The sequence below is a fragment of the Myotis myotis genome, unplaced genomic scaffold (genome assembly GCF_014108235.1).
Source record: "Myotis myotis isolate mMyoMyo1 unplaced genomic scaffold, mMyoMyo1.p scaffold_m19_p_14, whole genome shotgun sequence".
NCBI lineage: Eukaryota > Metazoa > Chordata > Mammalia > Chiroptera > Vespertilionidae > Myotis > Myotis myotis.
Genome location: NW_023416318.1, coordinates 44,621,142 through 44,636,175, shown reverse-complemented (window position 1 = coordinate 44,636,175; position 15,034 = coordinate 44,621,142). Strand labels below are relative to the sequence as shown.

The 15,034-nt window shown below is 41.0% G+C and overlaps 1 protein-coding gene across 8 annotated transcripts in view; it reads right to left on the bottom strand.

Annotated features, from left to right (window-relative positions):
• ASXL2 (ASXL transcriptional regulator 2) overlaps window positions 1–15,034 on the bottom strand; it is a 92,202-nt gene that overhangs the window by 58,279 nt on the left and 18,889 nt on the right. For 3 of the 8 annotated variants that reach the window (XM_036335144.1, XM_036335140.1, XM_036335142.1), the window contains exons 2-3: window positions 13,198–13,280; window positions 12,980–12,982 (exon numbers count right to left, since the gene is read on the bottom strand). In XM_036335144.1, coding sequence (XP_036191037.1) covers window positions 12,980–12,982; window positions 13,198–13,280 — 86 coding nt within the window. Of the gene's footprint in view, window positions 1–443; window positions 674–2,877; window positions 2,881–11,789; window positions 11,968–12,979; window positions 12,983–13,197; window positions 13,283–15,034 lie in introns of those variants that run through there. The other 5 variants (XM_036335147.1, XM_036335145.1, XM_036335146.1 and 2 more) reach the window with 5 other exon arrangements.

The window sequence follows — 15,034 nt, the reverse complement described above, 5'->3', positions numbered from 1 at the left end:
ATTTTTGGAAAAGCCCAATTGGGACCCCACAATGAGAGGTCTGTACTAATAGACCAGTGAAACACAACAAATAAGAGAGCAATCTAGAAATAGCCTGGAGAGGGAAGTCATAAAAAGAAACCGAAAAAAAGTTCTTTGGAAAATTGCTTGTATACTCTCTCTGTCCTCTTAATACTTCACTGTAAATCTTCACTCATTCTCCCATTATTGTCTTTTTTTCCACTGTTATTTTTTAAAAAGCATAGTTTGCCTACTACCAGTAAGATGTGAGCAAAACTGTTTGGAAGAAAAAAAGAGTCCAGTGATTATGTTTTATTTTAAAGTAAATGTATGGAACAATAAGGTTCAATTTTTAGATAATCACAAACTCTAGTTTTAGCGAGTTTAGAGAACACCATAACTTTTCACCTGAAGTGAAATACAAAGCAGTTCAAGAACCTTACCCAATGTCCTGATCCTACTCAAAAGTGAGGCAACAGAAGCAGCACTTATGTTTCTGAGTCAGACAGATGAGGGTTCAAGTTTTATCTCTATTGGTTATGCAATTCCTCACTGCTTCAACGTCTTTATCTATGAAATAAAGACTTCAGATGGTTTCTTTAGGTTAAATAGATCATATGCATAAAGTACCTGAATCCTGCCTCAGTCCATAACCATTTCCATGATTAGTTCACTAAGAGCATCTTGCATTACAATCTTTATAAGAATCTTATAAGAATAAGACATAAAAAGAAAAAATAGACTTTAAGAGAAATATAATGCTCCTAAAAGGTCACCTTGTAACTACTGCATATAAAGAAATATTAACTGCCTGTATTCCAACTGATCAAGATGCTAACATTTCTTAACTGGATGGGTCAAGTTCCTAAAAACCACATGTCTCTGAACTAAAGAGGTGTAGACGGTTGTATATAAGGACACACTATTTGGGCTAAAAGAAGTATTGGTGTGGAAAACAAAAATAAAATATGTGTCGATATAAGCTATGTACATAGTTCTGAAATAAAGAGCTGGAGAGAGAATAGAATTTAACAGATTTAAATACATCAAAAATTAATACTTTGTTGAGATCTTATATCGTTGCCCTATTTGGTATTTCTTGTTCATTTAGCAATAGTTTATACATCTAACAGCAAAGCTATGTATTCCAATTATGTTCTGTGTCTGAATAATAGCTGTCAGTCTTGACAATATTCAGAGCTTTTAAGGAGTCAATTGATCCTTTAATTTTACCAATTTATGGCATTTTCCAACTCATAGAAGTAACTGAAGAGTTACAGTAAAGCTTATATAATTAAATGGCTTTGACTGAGGGAATTATCTTACCTCAAGCAGCAAAAATAAAGACAAAAATAGGAGAAGCAAGGTAACACCAGCAAGTGGGATCTGATCACAAGAAGCAGCCCAGCCCAGGAAGCCTCCTTTGTCCTTGTGGACCTGGGACTACCAGCCCCCAAAATGCTAAGCAACCCCGTGCACAGCAGGGTCCTGTCACAAGCACCTGACTCAGGAAGCCTCTCTGTCCCCATAGGCTGGAGACTCCCTTTTCCCCACATCTAGAGGCGTTAAGGCAGCCAACTCCGCCCCCCTCAGAAAGCAACTGCAAAGATCATTGGGAGCCTCTGTGTCACCAAATAAAACAAGACCACAGTCTACCTTAAGAGTCCAGGACTGACAGGGTAAACCTGAGCAGTGTGAATGCCTGCTTAAATAAAAGATTTATACTTAATAGGACCCAACATCTCATAACACAATAGCTAAAATATCCAAGAGTCAATAAAAATAATGGTCACCCATCATACTAAGAACCAGGAAAAATCACAGCCTAAATGAGAAAAGACAATCAACTGATGCCAACAGTGAGACAGATGTTGAGATTATAAGACAAGAATTTTAAAACAGCTGTCATAAAAATGTTTCCATAAACACTTATACATTCTCTTGAAACAGCAAATATAAGCAAAGAAATAGAAGCTATAAACAAATAGAATTATGGAACTGAAAAGTATAAGAAATGTAAAAACTTGCTAGATGAAAAAAAAACACACAAAACTGGCGAGATGGGCTCAATAGTAGAATGGAGATAACAAAATAGAATCAATGACCTTGAGGACAGATCCATAAAATTTACCAGTGTGAACAACTGAGAGAAAGTAACACTGAAAAAAATGAACAGAAACTCAGGGAGTTGTTGGATAATAATAGATGATTCAAAGTTTATATCATCAGAGTCCGAGAAGGAAAGGAGAAAAAAGATTTAAAGAATTAATGGCTGAAAACTTCTTTTATTTAGTGAAAAAGAAACCTACATATTCAAGAAACTCAGGGAATCTAAATAGGATAAACTCAATAAAGTCCACACACCAAGACACATCATAATTACACTTCTAAACACTAAATAAAAATTTTTTTAAATCTTAAAAGTAGAAAGAAAAAAACACATTGCCTACAAGGAAACACTAATTCAAATGACGGCAAATTTCTCATCTGAAACCACAGAGACCATAAGGAAGTGGCGTTAACATTTATAAGTGCTGAACAAAAGCAAATGTTATCTCACACATTTCCAATATCATAAGTATTTTCATTATCTGCAGAATACTAGGTATTCCAATGCTAGTAAGTCAAATGATAATTTTAATAAAATTAAATATAAATTGAGTTGCTAAAATTATGACAAATAATGCCTGTAAACTGCAAGAACAAAAAAGTACATATAATAAAACATTTACATTGTAATATCACTCTAAATTTCTAGACTAATTATATCAATTTATAAAGTAAAAATCATGCATCCAAAGGTAAGTTCAATTAAACTTGTAAAAGAGTGCTTTATAGTTGTATAATAATTCTTTAGAATAAAATAATACTTCTTACCTTCTGGAGTTGGAATGCACCCCAAGAAAATGAAAGGAGGGAAAAAAAGAGCTTTTAATTTCTCTTTATAAAGCAACAATAAAGCCAAAATATACTCTCCCTTCCCCTCCCAGCATTGTCCACAATTTTTCAAATTAGCACCCTCCCCCAGCTCTGCTACATAAAACATTAATTTCTTCTTCAGAATTTACCTTAGACCAAAATATCACTGTGTCTAACAATATACAATTAAATTCAGCTATATAGCCTACACCACTTCAGATAACAGTTGCAGTACTTTATTTATGTGGCAGAATAAAACTATTACAATAATCTACACTTAAATGTAGGTATAATGAATATTCCCCATTCTTTAATATTCTTCCCATGCATTCAATTTCCAAGGAGCCATCATAAAGCCATCAGCTATGGACCCTAAGGTTTAGTAGCTTCCCTTTGATGCATAATGGAACTCATTGTGAAGCTCAAGAACAATGAATAGGAATATTTTCTGCCAATATCCCAGCATTTTGGTTTTTTTGATGTTGCTTATTAGTCCTTTCGACATCCTTACAAGGTCTGTGGGCTTGAAAGCAGATTGCAACTAGCAGGTAAAGAAAATGCAAGCTAAACTCAAAGGTATCTAAGCCAACCTTACATAAATATGGTACCAATTTCATAATGTTCTTCATTCTTAAACTGAGCTCTTTCTAATGAAATCACCTCAAGGCAATTTAGCATTTGAGAATGTTGACTTTATTGTCCTTGCTGTATAATTTTACATAAGAGGTGGGGGAAAGTTAGGTGATGGGATTAGTTATTGGTGTAAGTTGGGCTAACACATACTTAAATACCATGTGAGAGAGATTATTTTGTTCACAAGTAAATGTATTAACAGTAATACAATGTGCAATGGGGACTCCTCCAAAAAAGTAAATTTCAATCTGACAAATGTTTATTGAGTATGATCTTTGCTAGATGGTTCCCAGAGTTCTTTACAATTCCAACTTGTTTGGGATACAAGACTGAAACACATAAGAAGAATTCCTTGTTAGGTAACAATTTTGAGCTCTGCATGACAACAATATAAAGATCTATTTAAAAGCCGTTAAGGTGTCCAGCCACATGGCTCAGTGGTTGAGTGAAGACCTTAGAAACAGGAGGTCACAGTTCGATTCCTGGTCAGGGCACATGCCCAGGTTGTGGGCTTGATCCCCAGTATGGAGCGTGCAGGAGGCAGCCGATCAGTGATTCTCTCTCATCACTGATGTTTCTGTCTCTCTCTCCCTCTCCCTTCTTCCCTGATATCAATAAAAATATATTTTAAAAAATAATAAAAATAAAAGCTGTTAGGGTAAGTTCTTAAATGTACTGCCTGTTTCAGAAGCTAAGTTGTTAGTAAAATGGCTGTAGTTTAAATTTCAAATTATTCCAGAAAGTAATTTACAATTAGAAAGCAACTAACCTAATACTGTTATATGTCAGCACATAATATAGAATTGATTTGAAAAATAATAGAGCACATATGCTAATCACAATGGTAGAGAGAACTATGGATATAGAGGCAGTATGATATACTGAAAAGAGCAAAACCAGAAGCAGTAAGCCTCCGTTTCTAGTTTCACTGACCTAGCTGTACGACCCTAGCCAGGTCTCAATCTCCATGGGCCTTAATTCTTCAATAATAAAATGAGACATAACCATAATATCCCAATTTTCTTTTCCAGCTATAAAATTCCATGACTAAATTATGTGGTTTGAAAAAGGGGTTGCAGAAGGAGGAAAGGAAGAGGAATGTAACAGAGATTACCCACTTGGGGAATAGTGTTAATCAGGGGCATCACACTGTACTGTAACTAAACTTCATTTACAAGGAATGCATGGCCAAGTCATCTGCTTATTCCCAAATCTGTCAGTACTATATAAATAGCACTTATTTCTTCCTTTCCAGGTCTTTTTCCATAAAGGACCAATGCTTTTAAATAGTTCTCAACTTCTTTCAGAGGTAACAAGTGATGATCACCTAATTTAAAAGCCAAGCCATTAGCCCTGGCCAGTGTTCCAGTGGTTAGAGCACCACAGTTCGATTCCCAGTCAAGGGCATGTACCTGGGCTGCAGGTTGATCCCCAGTCCTTGTAGGGGCGCATGCAGAAGGCAGCCAATTGATGTTTTTCTCTCACTCCCTCTCTTTCTCTGCCCCTTCTTTCCTCTTTCCCTCCCACTCTCTCTAAAGATCAATGGGAAAAAAATTTTCTTTGGGTGAGGATTAACAAAAAAATTAAAATAAAGTAAAAGCTAGGCAGTTGGCTACACTCATTAACTACATTCTAACTTACTGTTCCTCAGCAATCTTATGGTGTAAAATATTCAAATTCATGACTCACCAAAATTACTAATTATTATGTGTCATGAACCCGGGGACCACTCATGAATGGTCTAATTCAGAAAATATTCAATCTGCAGATGATGAATTCATGAACACTAGAATCTTCCTAATTTCATTTTCCTCTTCTACTCATGAAAGATAAGAAACACTAATAAGAGAATAGGATCTCGGGAAATGAATACTCTGCTTTCGCTTCTTTCCTCAAAACTCTCTGTTAGCTGTTAATAATAAGGATCAAGATTATATAGCTAATAGGATGAGCAAAGCAAGTTAAGACTCCAGTGGGAGAAGCATTAAAAGCAATGGCTACTTTAGAAGGAACGCCTGCAGTCCCACACACTTAATGCTGTAAAAACACATTTATAAACATTAATGGCAGCCACAGCTGATGGAGGGAAGAAACCTGCTGTACAACAGTCTAAGAGGAGAAGTAGTAATGAGCTGTTGAGACCAGTAAATGGTGAGCAGGAACAGTCCCAAAGTATACATAAGCACTTTGATCTAGTACTATTCTGTGTATATGTTTAATCAATATTATGTATGCTTAATGTCTATATTTAGTTGCTCTTTTCTGATAATAATCCAGAATATCCAAATTGCACACAAATAGTCTCTTGAGTTCTTAACTGTTAGATACATACTGGAATGTTGGAAGGACTATTTATAATTTATACTGGACAATGCATACTTTTTAGTCCGGAATTTTCCAAAAGTAAACCTTTATATTTAAAAAACTGTTTTCAGTACCTGACTTATAAACTTAGGCTGTAACATAAGTCAAAGTATCTTATCACAAAAGAAAAAGGATATTTAAATTCTGTAACACACCAGGAACTATTTACTCATCAACATCCAAAACAAATTAAGCAAGATTCTTCAAAATGGGAAAGCAGACAAAAACTACAAAGGGAGCCCTGACTGGTCTGGCTCAGTGGATGGATCGTAGGCCTGCGGACTGAAAGGTCCCAGGTTTGATTCTGGTCAAGGGCATGTACCTTGGTTGCAGTCACATCCCCAGTGGGAGGTGTGCAGGAGGCAGCTGATTGATGTTTCTCTCCCATCGATGTTTCTAACTCTATCCCTCTCCCTTCCTCTCTGTAAAAAATCAATACAATATATTAAAAAAAAAATAAAACTACAAAGGGAAAAAGAGTTGAAATCCATGTATTAAGGACTGGGAAATAAAAATAAAACTGTAAAAAAAAATAGCACATCTTCAATAAGCACAGTATCCATTTCATTCTATAACCTGTCTAAAAACTTTAATTATAAGATTACCATTTGACATATCACAGCAACAAGAGAATAAGTTATAACTACATTTGAATGTGATCTTCCAACTTATATTTCATATGTTAATAAATAGGTTTTCAATATCAGTTATATGCCAAGGACTATGGGGGAGGGGAGAGGCAGGGTGGGGCAGGAAAAGCAAACAGTGTCACTGCCCTAATGGAGCTAGCTTAAACTATAGAGAAGCTACATAATATCACAAAAACATGTAATTTTAAACCTTAAGTGCCATCAAGAAATAACACAGAACACTATAATAAACTAAAAAAGGAAAATGTAATCTAGACCAGAAAGTCAAAGTTTTCTGAAAAAGACATTCAAACTGACACCTGAAAAATAAATAAGAGTTAAGTGAGGGAGCCGAAACCAGTTTGGCTCAGTGGATAGAGCGTCGGCCTGCGGACTGAAAGGTCCCAGGTTCGATTCCGGTCAAGGGCATGTACCTGGGTTGCGGGCACATCCCCAGTAGGAGATGTGCAGAAGGCAGCTGATCGATGTTTCTCTCTCATCGATGTTTCTAGCTCTCTATCCCTCTCCCTTCCTCTCTGTAAAAAATCAATCTACACTAATAAAAGAGAAACATGGTAATTGGCGTACGACTGCTACCCTTCCCATTGGCTAATCCCCCTGTCACTCACAGAGTAGGGCCGAGATATGCAAATTAACTGTCAGCCAAGATGGCGGCCGGCAGCCAGGCAGCTGATGCGAACTGGGAGGCTTGCTTGCTTCAGTGACGGAGGAAACCAACGTTCCCCGCCTGACTTGCCGGCCTCTCAGCTGCAACTCTCAGCAACTATGTTGCGAATATAGAAGCTAAAAAAACCCCAGAAACCTGCTTTACTCAGTGGGGCTTCAGCCAGCCGGACCTCAACATTGTATCAAATACAGACGGTAAACAAAGGCCTTCGGTTTTCAGCAGCCGAGGCCTCAGAGCTAAAGCTGGCCCAGAATAAAAAAAAAAAGAAAAAGAAAAAAAGGAGCGGTTGGGAGCTTCAGTCCCAGCCTGAAAACAGCCCTCAGCCCCTCAGCCAGACTGGCCAGGCACCCCAGTGGGGACCCCCACCCTGATCCAGGACACCCTTCAGGGCAAACCAGCCAGCCCCACCCATGCACCAGGCCTCTACCCTATATAGTAAAAGGGTAATATGCCTCCCAGCACTGGGATCAGCGTGACAGGGGGCAGCGCCCAAACCCCCTGATCGCCCTGCGGCTCTGTGTGTGACAGGGGGAGGGGCCCCAACCCCCCCACCCCCCACGGGCCCTGCTCTGTGTGTGACAGGGTAGAGCCATAACCTCCCCATTGGCCCTGCCCTGAGTGTGAGAGTGGCGGCGCCCCAACCCCCTGATCGGCCCTGCTCTGTGGGTGATAGAGGGCAGCGCCCCAACCCCCTTATCCGCCCTGCCCTGAGTGTGACAGGGGGCGGTGCCCCAACTCCCCTATCGGTTCTGCTCTGTGCATGACAGGGGGGAGCTCTCCAACCCCCTGATTGACCCTGCTCTGTGCATGACAGGGTACAGAGCCCCAACCCCCCTGATGGGCCCTGCTCTGTGCGTGACAGGGGGCAGCGCCCCAACCCCCTGAATGGCCCTGCTCTGTGCATGACAGGGTACAGAGCCCCAACCCCCCTGATGGGCCCTGCTCTGTGCGTGACAGGGGGTGGCGCCGCAACCTCCCCATCGACCCTGCCTTGAGTGTGACGGGGGCAGTGCCCCAATCCCCCAATCGGCCCTACCCTGAGCGTGACAGAGGGTGGCATCGCAACCTCCCAATCTGCCCTGCTCTGTGCATGACAGGGGAAGGCGCCCCAACTCCCTAATCGGCCCTGCTCTGAGCCCGACCAGGGGCTGCACCTAGGGATTGGGCCTGCCCTCTGCCACCCGGGAGCAGGCCTAAGCCAGCAGGTCGTTATCTCCCGAGGGGTCCCAGACTGTGAGAGGGCACAGGCCGGGCTGAGGGATCCCCCCTTCCCCCGAGTGCACAAATTTTTGTGCACCAGGCCTCTAGTAAAATATATTTTAAAAAAAAAGAGTTAAGTGAGGGAAAGCACATTCCTCGCTAAAGCATCAGCAGGTATCAAGGCTGCAGTGGGCAGCAAATTGCTTACATATTTGGGAACTGACAAGCCAAAACCCGCATTTAAAGCTATGAGAATGGACGAAAGTACAGGTTAAGTTGGAGAGAAGGTAATGAGAAAAAGAGAGAAGAAAAACTTAGAGAGGAAGGAAAGCAGGAATGTTTGTGGTCACTTCAGGCAACAAAACAGTTTCAAGAAGGAAGTAGCAGTCAGCTGTGATAAATAATGCCAACAAGAGAGGTGAGAACTAAAAGTCCCAAGGAGTTGGCAAAATATAAGTCACTGATGACTTAAAAAGAACTGTGTTGTGGTCACGTAACTGCACCACCATATAAGTTCTTCCTTCTGTTCTTTTTTTTATTTACTTTCTTTACTTATTTACTGTTCTTGCCTACTCCCTGGAAATGATAATGATAAGTTTAAAGTCACAGAGCCTTACTATGTTAGAACTGGATGAACCTGCAATTGGCATTTTGACCTAAAGGACTGGTGAAGTCTGATCTCTACATACCAGATTTCCTAACCGATTTCCCCAGTGTGTATCATCAAGTCTAATTTTATGAAAAGAAATGAAATCCCTAGCTCATCCCATTCTATAAGACCCAATAGTGTTAAAAACGGATATTAGAATACCTTAACTTAATTCATTCCTTAGTCACAATAATCACTTATCCTCTTCTCCTATAGCCTTATACAAATTGATCTGTGATTAAATGGGTATGGTGCTTTAACTTTAATCTAATATGACTAATTCAAATAACAACTTGAAATTATATCGATACATTTTAAAATAATTTACAAAAAATACGTTTAAGAGCTAACATATTTCAAATACATTTTAATGTTTTAATTTACAAATGTTCACACAATTTTTCAGGGGCATACATTATATAAAGCAAGTTATACTAATTTATACTTCATTGTTTATATTAATAAAGAAAACTTATTTTATTCCCAACCTACTGACATTTGGCCACAAGTCAAAAGTTTTTAACTTCATTAGCAAAGAAAGGTAATAAAAAAATCTCAAATTGAATTTCATGGTAAAGAAAAGAAAATGAGAATGAAAATCTACAATATTTTATTGTTTATTTACAAGTGTATCAGCATAACTCACTATTTCTCAATAGGAATACTACTGGCATTTGAGGTGAACAATTTTTCAATGGAAGACATTGAGCATCCCTGTTACTTTCTAGTCATTGTGGCAATCAAAAAACAGCTCCCCTCCCCCCAAAAAAATAGCTCCCCAAAATTCTGAACACGTTCCCTAAGGGTGTTAAATAATACGGCCTCCCATCGAGAACAACTAGTAGCAGTTTTAAAGCACGAGCTTTTCTATCTCAATGAAAATATCTCTAATGCAGACTCCCAGATTTCTGCCTTAATCTACAAATTATGTTGAACATAATTTTAACATTTTTTTATGACAAGGGGTCTTAATTATGGACAGTGACTATTATATGCTATCCTATCTATATTAGAAAAAAGCCCATGGCCATAACGCCATAATGCCCAATGACTGGTCACCAGGAGGTGCATGGAGCACCTCTTGGTCCCTCCCTCCCTTGCCCGTGAATTGCTTGCGGTGGTGGGGTGGGGCTCATGGTTCACACGGCACAGCCCACAGGCTCCAGCACAGCCTACAGGCTCCAATCGCACCAAGGCTGGTGGCAAGGAATGTGCGGGTGGGCGGGGCTGCGAGGGCATGGGTGGGGTGCACGCGGGTGCGCTGGGCTACCAGCATGGTGATGCATGCGAGTGGGCAGGGCCCCGCAATTTCGCGCACTGGGCTTCTAGTATATAATAAACGTCTAATATGCAAATTGTCCCCTTGACCAGAGTTCCGCTGGGAGTTCGACCGCTGGACCAGTCGCTATGATGCACACTGACCACCAGGGGGCAGGTGTTCCAACTGACAGGTTAGTTTGCTGCGGGCGCTAATGGGCTGGACTGGAAAGTGAGGTGTGAGGTGAGAGCTGTCAGGAAGCTCCCAGGGTTTGGCCCAAGCCTCGGGCGAGGAGGGTGGGGGCAGGAGCCAGGAGGGTCCCAGTGGCGCGGGAGGCTGGCATGGTCATTAGCAACCTGTGGTGTTCTCAGTGAACAACTTATAATCTTCTGAGATGCTTCTTTTTATTTGTTAAGTTTCACTAACTACTCCAGGAGAGTGGATAGCACTATTATGGGGGGACAGGCCAGACGCGCCTTGGCCTCGGAATCCCAGGGTTCAGTAGTGTGGGGGGCGGGGCTGAGTTGGAGAAACCAAGTCCAAAATTTGAAAGGAAGCAGAAGGCAGTGAGGGGCAGAGGGTGACAGCTGCGCGGGTGCCTAGAAAAGCTGCTGGGTGGGGGCAGCCGAGGAGCCCAATGCCTCTCCCAGGGGACAGGCTCCACGTCCCTCCCTCTCCCCCCTTAACCCCCCATGACCCGTCACCCCAGCTCTCCTCCAAGGCCCCACCTGGGCTCGCCCTGCACAACCCACCCCGCCCCACACAGCCCTGCCCTGCACAGCCTCACCACCACCCCCCCACCCCCACCCCCTCACCCCCCCCCCCCCCCCCCCCACCCCCACCAGAGCCTTTGGGGAGCTCCGCCCCCGGAGGAGAAAGGGGGAGGCTGCAGATAAAAGGTCGTAGGAGGAGGGGGCAGAGCAGGGCCCACCAAGTTAGATGGAGGGGAGGGAGGGAGAGACCCCACAGGACTGGGGACAGAGATGGGCGGGGAAGGAGGGCTGTGCAGAAACATCGCCCTTGGTTGAAGTAGAAATTCTGACCCCATTTTACAGACCCCAGCAGTGTATGTGTGGGGGGGAGGGGGGGGCGGCAAAGACAGAAGAGGGTGTGAGGGGACTGGATGGATGGAGAGCAGCGACATTTTAATTCATGACCTATTTATTTTTATTTTTGTTAATATATTTTTATTGATTCCAGAGAGGAAAGCAGAGAGAGCGGGAGATAGAAACATCAATGATGAGAGAGAATCGATCTGCTGTCTCCCACATGTCGCCTACTGGGGATTGAGCCCACAACCCAGGAATGTGCCCTTGACCAGAATCGAAACCAGGACCCTTCAGTCTGTAGGCCGGGCTCTATCCACTGAACCAAACCATCTAGGGCGATCAATGGCCTATTTAAAACCGCTGCAGTAGGCTGAGTAGGGTCTTACCACGATGGTGTTACCTGATAATGAGGGTGTCTCTCCTTATGTTGGGGTAATCAGAACTGCAGCGAAGTAAAGACACACCCATGGAGCCTGCAAAGGGTTTCCACGCACACGATGCAATGCAATTTACTTCGTGTGGCAACCGAAGAGGGTGAGCAGAGCCTAGGAAGGACATGAGGTCTCCAAGACCAGGGGCTGGAGGGAAAGTGCGTGCTGAGCATTCCGCATTTCATATATATGAAAGCCTAATATGCTAAGTGTCTGACCAAGCAGTGGACCAACCAGTCGCTATGATGTGCACTGACCACTAGGGAACAGATGCTCCAACCGGTAGGTTAGCTTGCTGCTGGGGTCCGGCCGATCGGGTCTGGGTGAGATGGGGCTGGACATACCCTGGAACCCTCCCACAGTCCCTCCCCAGACACTGGCCCCGATTGGCCCCAATTGGGACTGGGCAAGATGGCCCTGATCGGTCCCGATTGCCGGCCAGACAGAGGGACTCGACCGGTGCACAAATTTTGTGCACCAGGCCTCTAGTTGTAATATAATTAAGGCTCTTAAAAATTAAATTAAAGTATGTTTACCTTCAATCCTATATTAACACATTGCGTACCGCATAGAAATCTCTAAGACATACGCCAGGGACCGCACGTTTTTGGGCAAACTGCACGTTATTTAAATCATCATAATGCACTTTAGGTGTTGTTTTTCAATAATTATAACATTTTTATTTACAAAAACAATTAAAGTTCCTAGTACTTTTTTAACGTATGGTACTGCATAAAACATTTTCCTCTATGAAGAGGGACCAAACAAAATTTACATAAGTATCTAGATTCGCTCCTTTTTCCATGGGCGTGAAAAACAAGAACACTCGTGAGCGGTCCTTAACAGATGGCGCGCGAAACACGAGAAAACTCCTGAGCCGTACGAAATGTGTTAATTTACCCCAGGCTGCTTTATTTGAATATAATAAGACTAATATCTGAAATATATACTCCTTATATGTATCTTTTCCATTGTATTCTTTGTGGCCAAAGTTATTTCTTCCTAGACTGCCTACCTCTAGCACTCTCCTGGCACTAGAGTACTTTTTATCTGCTAATGACCAAACTTACTAAATCAAAAGCCTGAATTGATAGATGAAGGCTTGAAGATGGCTCTAGGCCGCATAAGAATTAAAGTGCATGGGTGTAGAGATAGTTACCTTCTAAGAATTTATTAAAACTTACTTTTGGTTTTATAACTATGCTATGATTGAAAATGCCAAAGATCTGACAACTGAATAAATAAAAAATTAACAATGCAGTTATCACTAAATAATCTTCAGGATTGAAATACACTGCTATATACTATAAAATACTAATCATGGACTATAATTATAATATTAATTTGGACTATACTAATAATATTTAAATAACTCACCTGATTTCTTTTAGTCCTTCTCTCTGGATAACTTGAAGAATTTCTTTATGACTCATGGGTGTATTGGGGTATTTTTCTAAGACCTGAGAAACAAGTATATAATAATAAATTATTTTTCTTATTGTAAGTTCTTATTCTTATTATAATTATATATTTAAGTATATTCCTTATTCTTATTAAAAGTATGTATTAATTTCATCCAGCACATACATATCCAGAGATTTTTCATCCCTTATATTTGGGATGATAAGAAAATTGGAAAGTTAATGAAATATAAATAGGATCTTCTCTCCTTTAGTCACAAACAAGTCAAACCTGAAGCAGAAATAGATAAAAAGGGTATGATTAATAACTCAATTATTATTAGTGCACACTATGAAATAATGTTTACTTTCTGTCTCTACCCCTACATCACAGGCCTGTGTACCTACTATAAGCACCTTAAAGATTATCCATCTTCACATTTCCAGCAAAGCCTAATACAGCATGGATGCTCAAAATTGCATAACCAAAACAAATTAATAACAGTTATAATGAAATTAAAATGGTATCTGTGTTCTGATTCTGATAAAAACAGAATAAGCACAGTTTATCCTGTCTCTCCCACTGAATATATACAACTAAAAACCTAAACAGAATACATGGAGCAGCTATCTGAGGACTCTGAAATGGTAGCAGTTGGCTTGAGGGAGGAAACCACAACTAGAAGTACCATGGGACTACCTAGCCTGGACTCAATGGCAGTCCAAACTCAAAACTGCACTCTCGGTGCCGGCAGAAATGATTTCAAAAGAGGACTTTTCCTTTTTGGTCTGAAGAGCAGAGGGAGGACCCTCTGGGATTTTGTTTTGTTTTCCCTTTCTCTTGGCCCCTGTCCCCAGGCAATCTAAAGGCAGCAGTTGTGGCAGTGATGATAACAGCAATGGATAGAGAGGGACCTAAACCTCCAAGAAAGGTCCCATGAGTGTGAAGGGAATCCTCATGGCTTATATTCGTTCTCTACCATCTTGCTGCCTGGCATGGAAGGCAGATGTGATTGTGGAAGTGTGTAGCAAAACAGAAATGACAACTCCAGTTATCCAGTGACAGGACAAGGGAGAAGGGTCTCTAGAAGCAGAAAGTGCAAAAAAAAAAAAAAAAAAAAAAAAGGAGCTGAAGAAAGAGATATCATAAAGTTCTATAAAAACTCCTGAGGTCACCCCAAACTATGCATATGGTGCTCCGACCCTCAACATACTACTTATCTGGTTTTCAAATTAGCCACTAGGAGGCACATATGCAGAACAGACCCAAACAGTATGTACCTGTCCAATTTTTCCAACACCATTTATTGAAGAGACTGTTCTACTTTATTGTATGCTTTTGCCTCCTTTGTCAATAAGAGTTCTATTTTCACACTAAATTTGTTAAAACTTATACTGTCACATTTACTGCAAATACTTTTACAGCCTATTTTTCATATTTTCATTTCTGTTGTTTTTCCACGGAGATTTCTATTCATTTCATGTATTATAACTGATTGGTCGTTTTTCTTTAAAGAATAATTTATTTCCCAGCTGGCATGACTCAGTGGTTAAGCATCGATGCATGAACCAGGAGGTCACAGTTCAATTCCTGATCAGAGTACTTGCCCGGGTTGCGGGCTCAATCACCGGTGTGGGGCATGAAGGAGGCAGCTGATCAATGATTCTCTCTCATCACTGATGTTTCTATCTTGCTCTTCCTCTCCCTTCTTCTCTGAAATCAATAAAAACATATTTTTTAATTAAAAAATAATAATAGTGATTTTTACAAAGAGAGAGAAATATCTACGTGAGAGCACAACATCGGGCGGCTA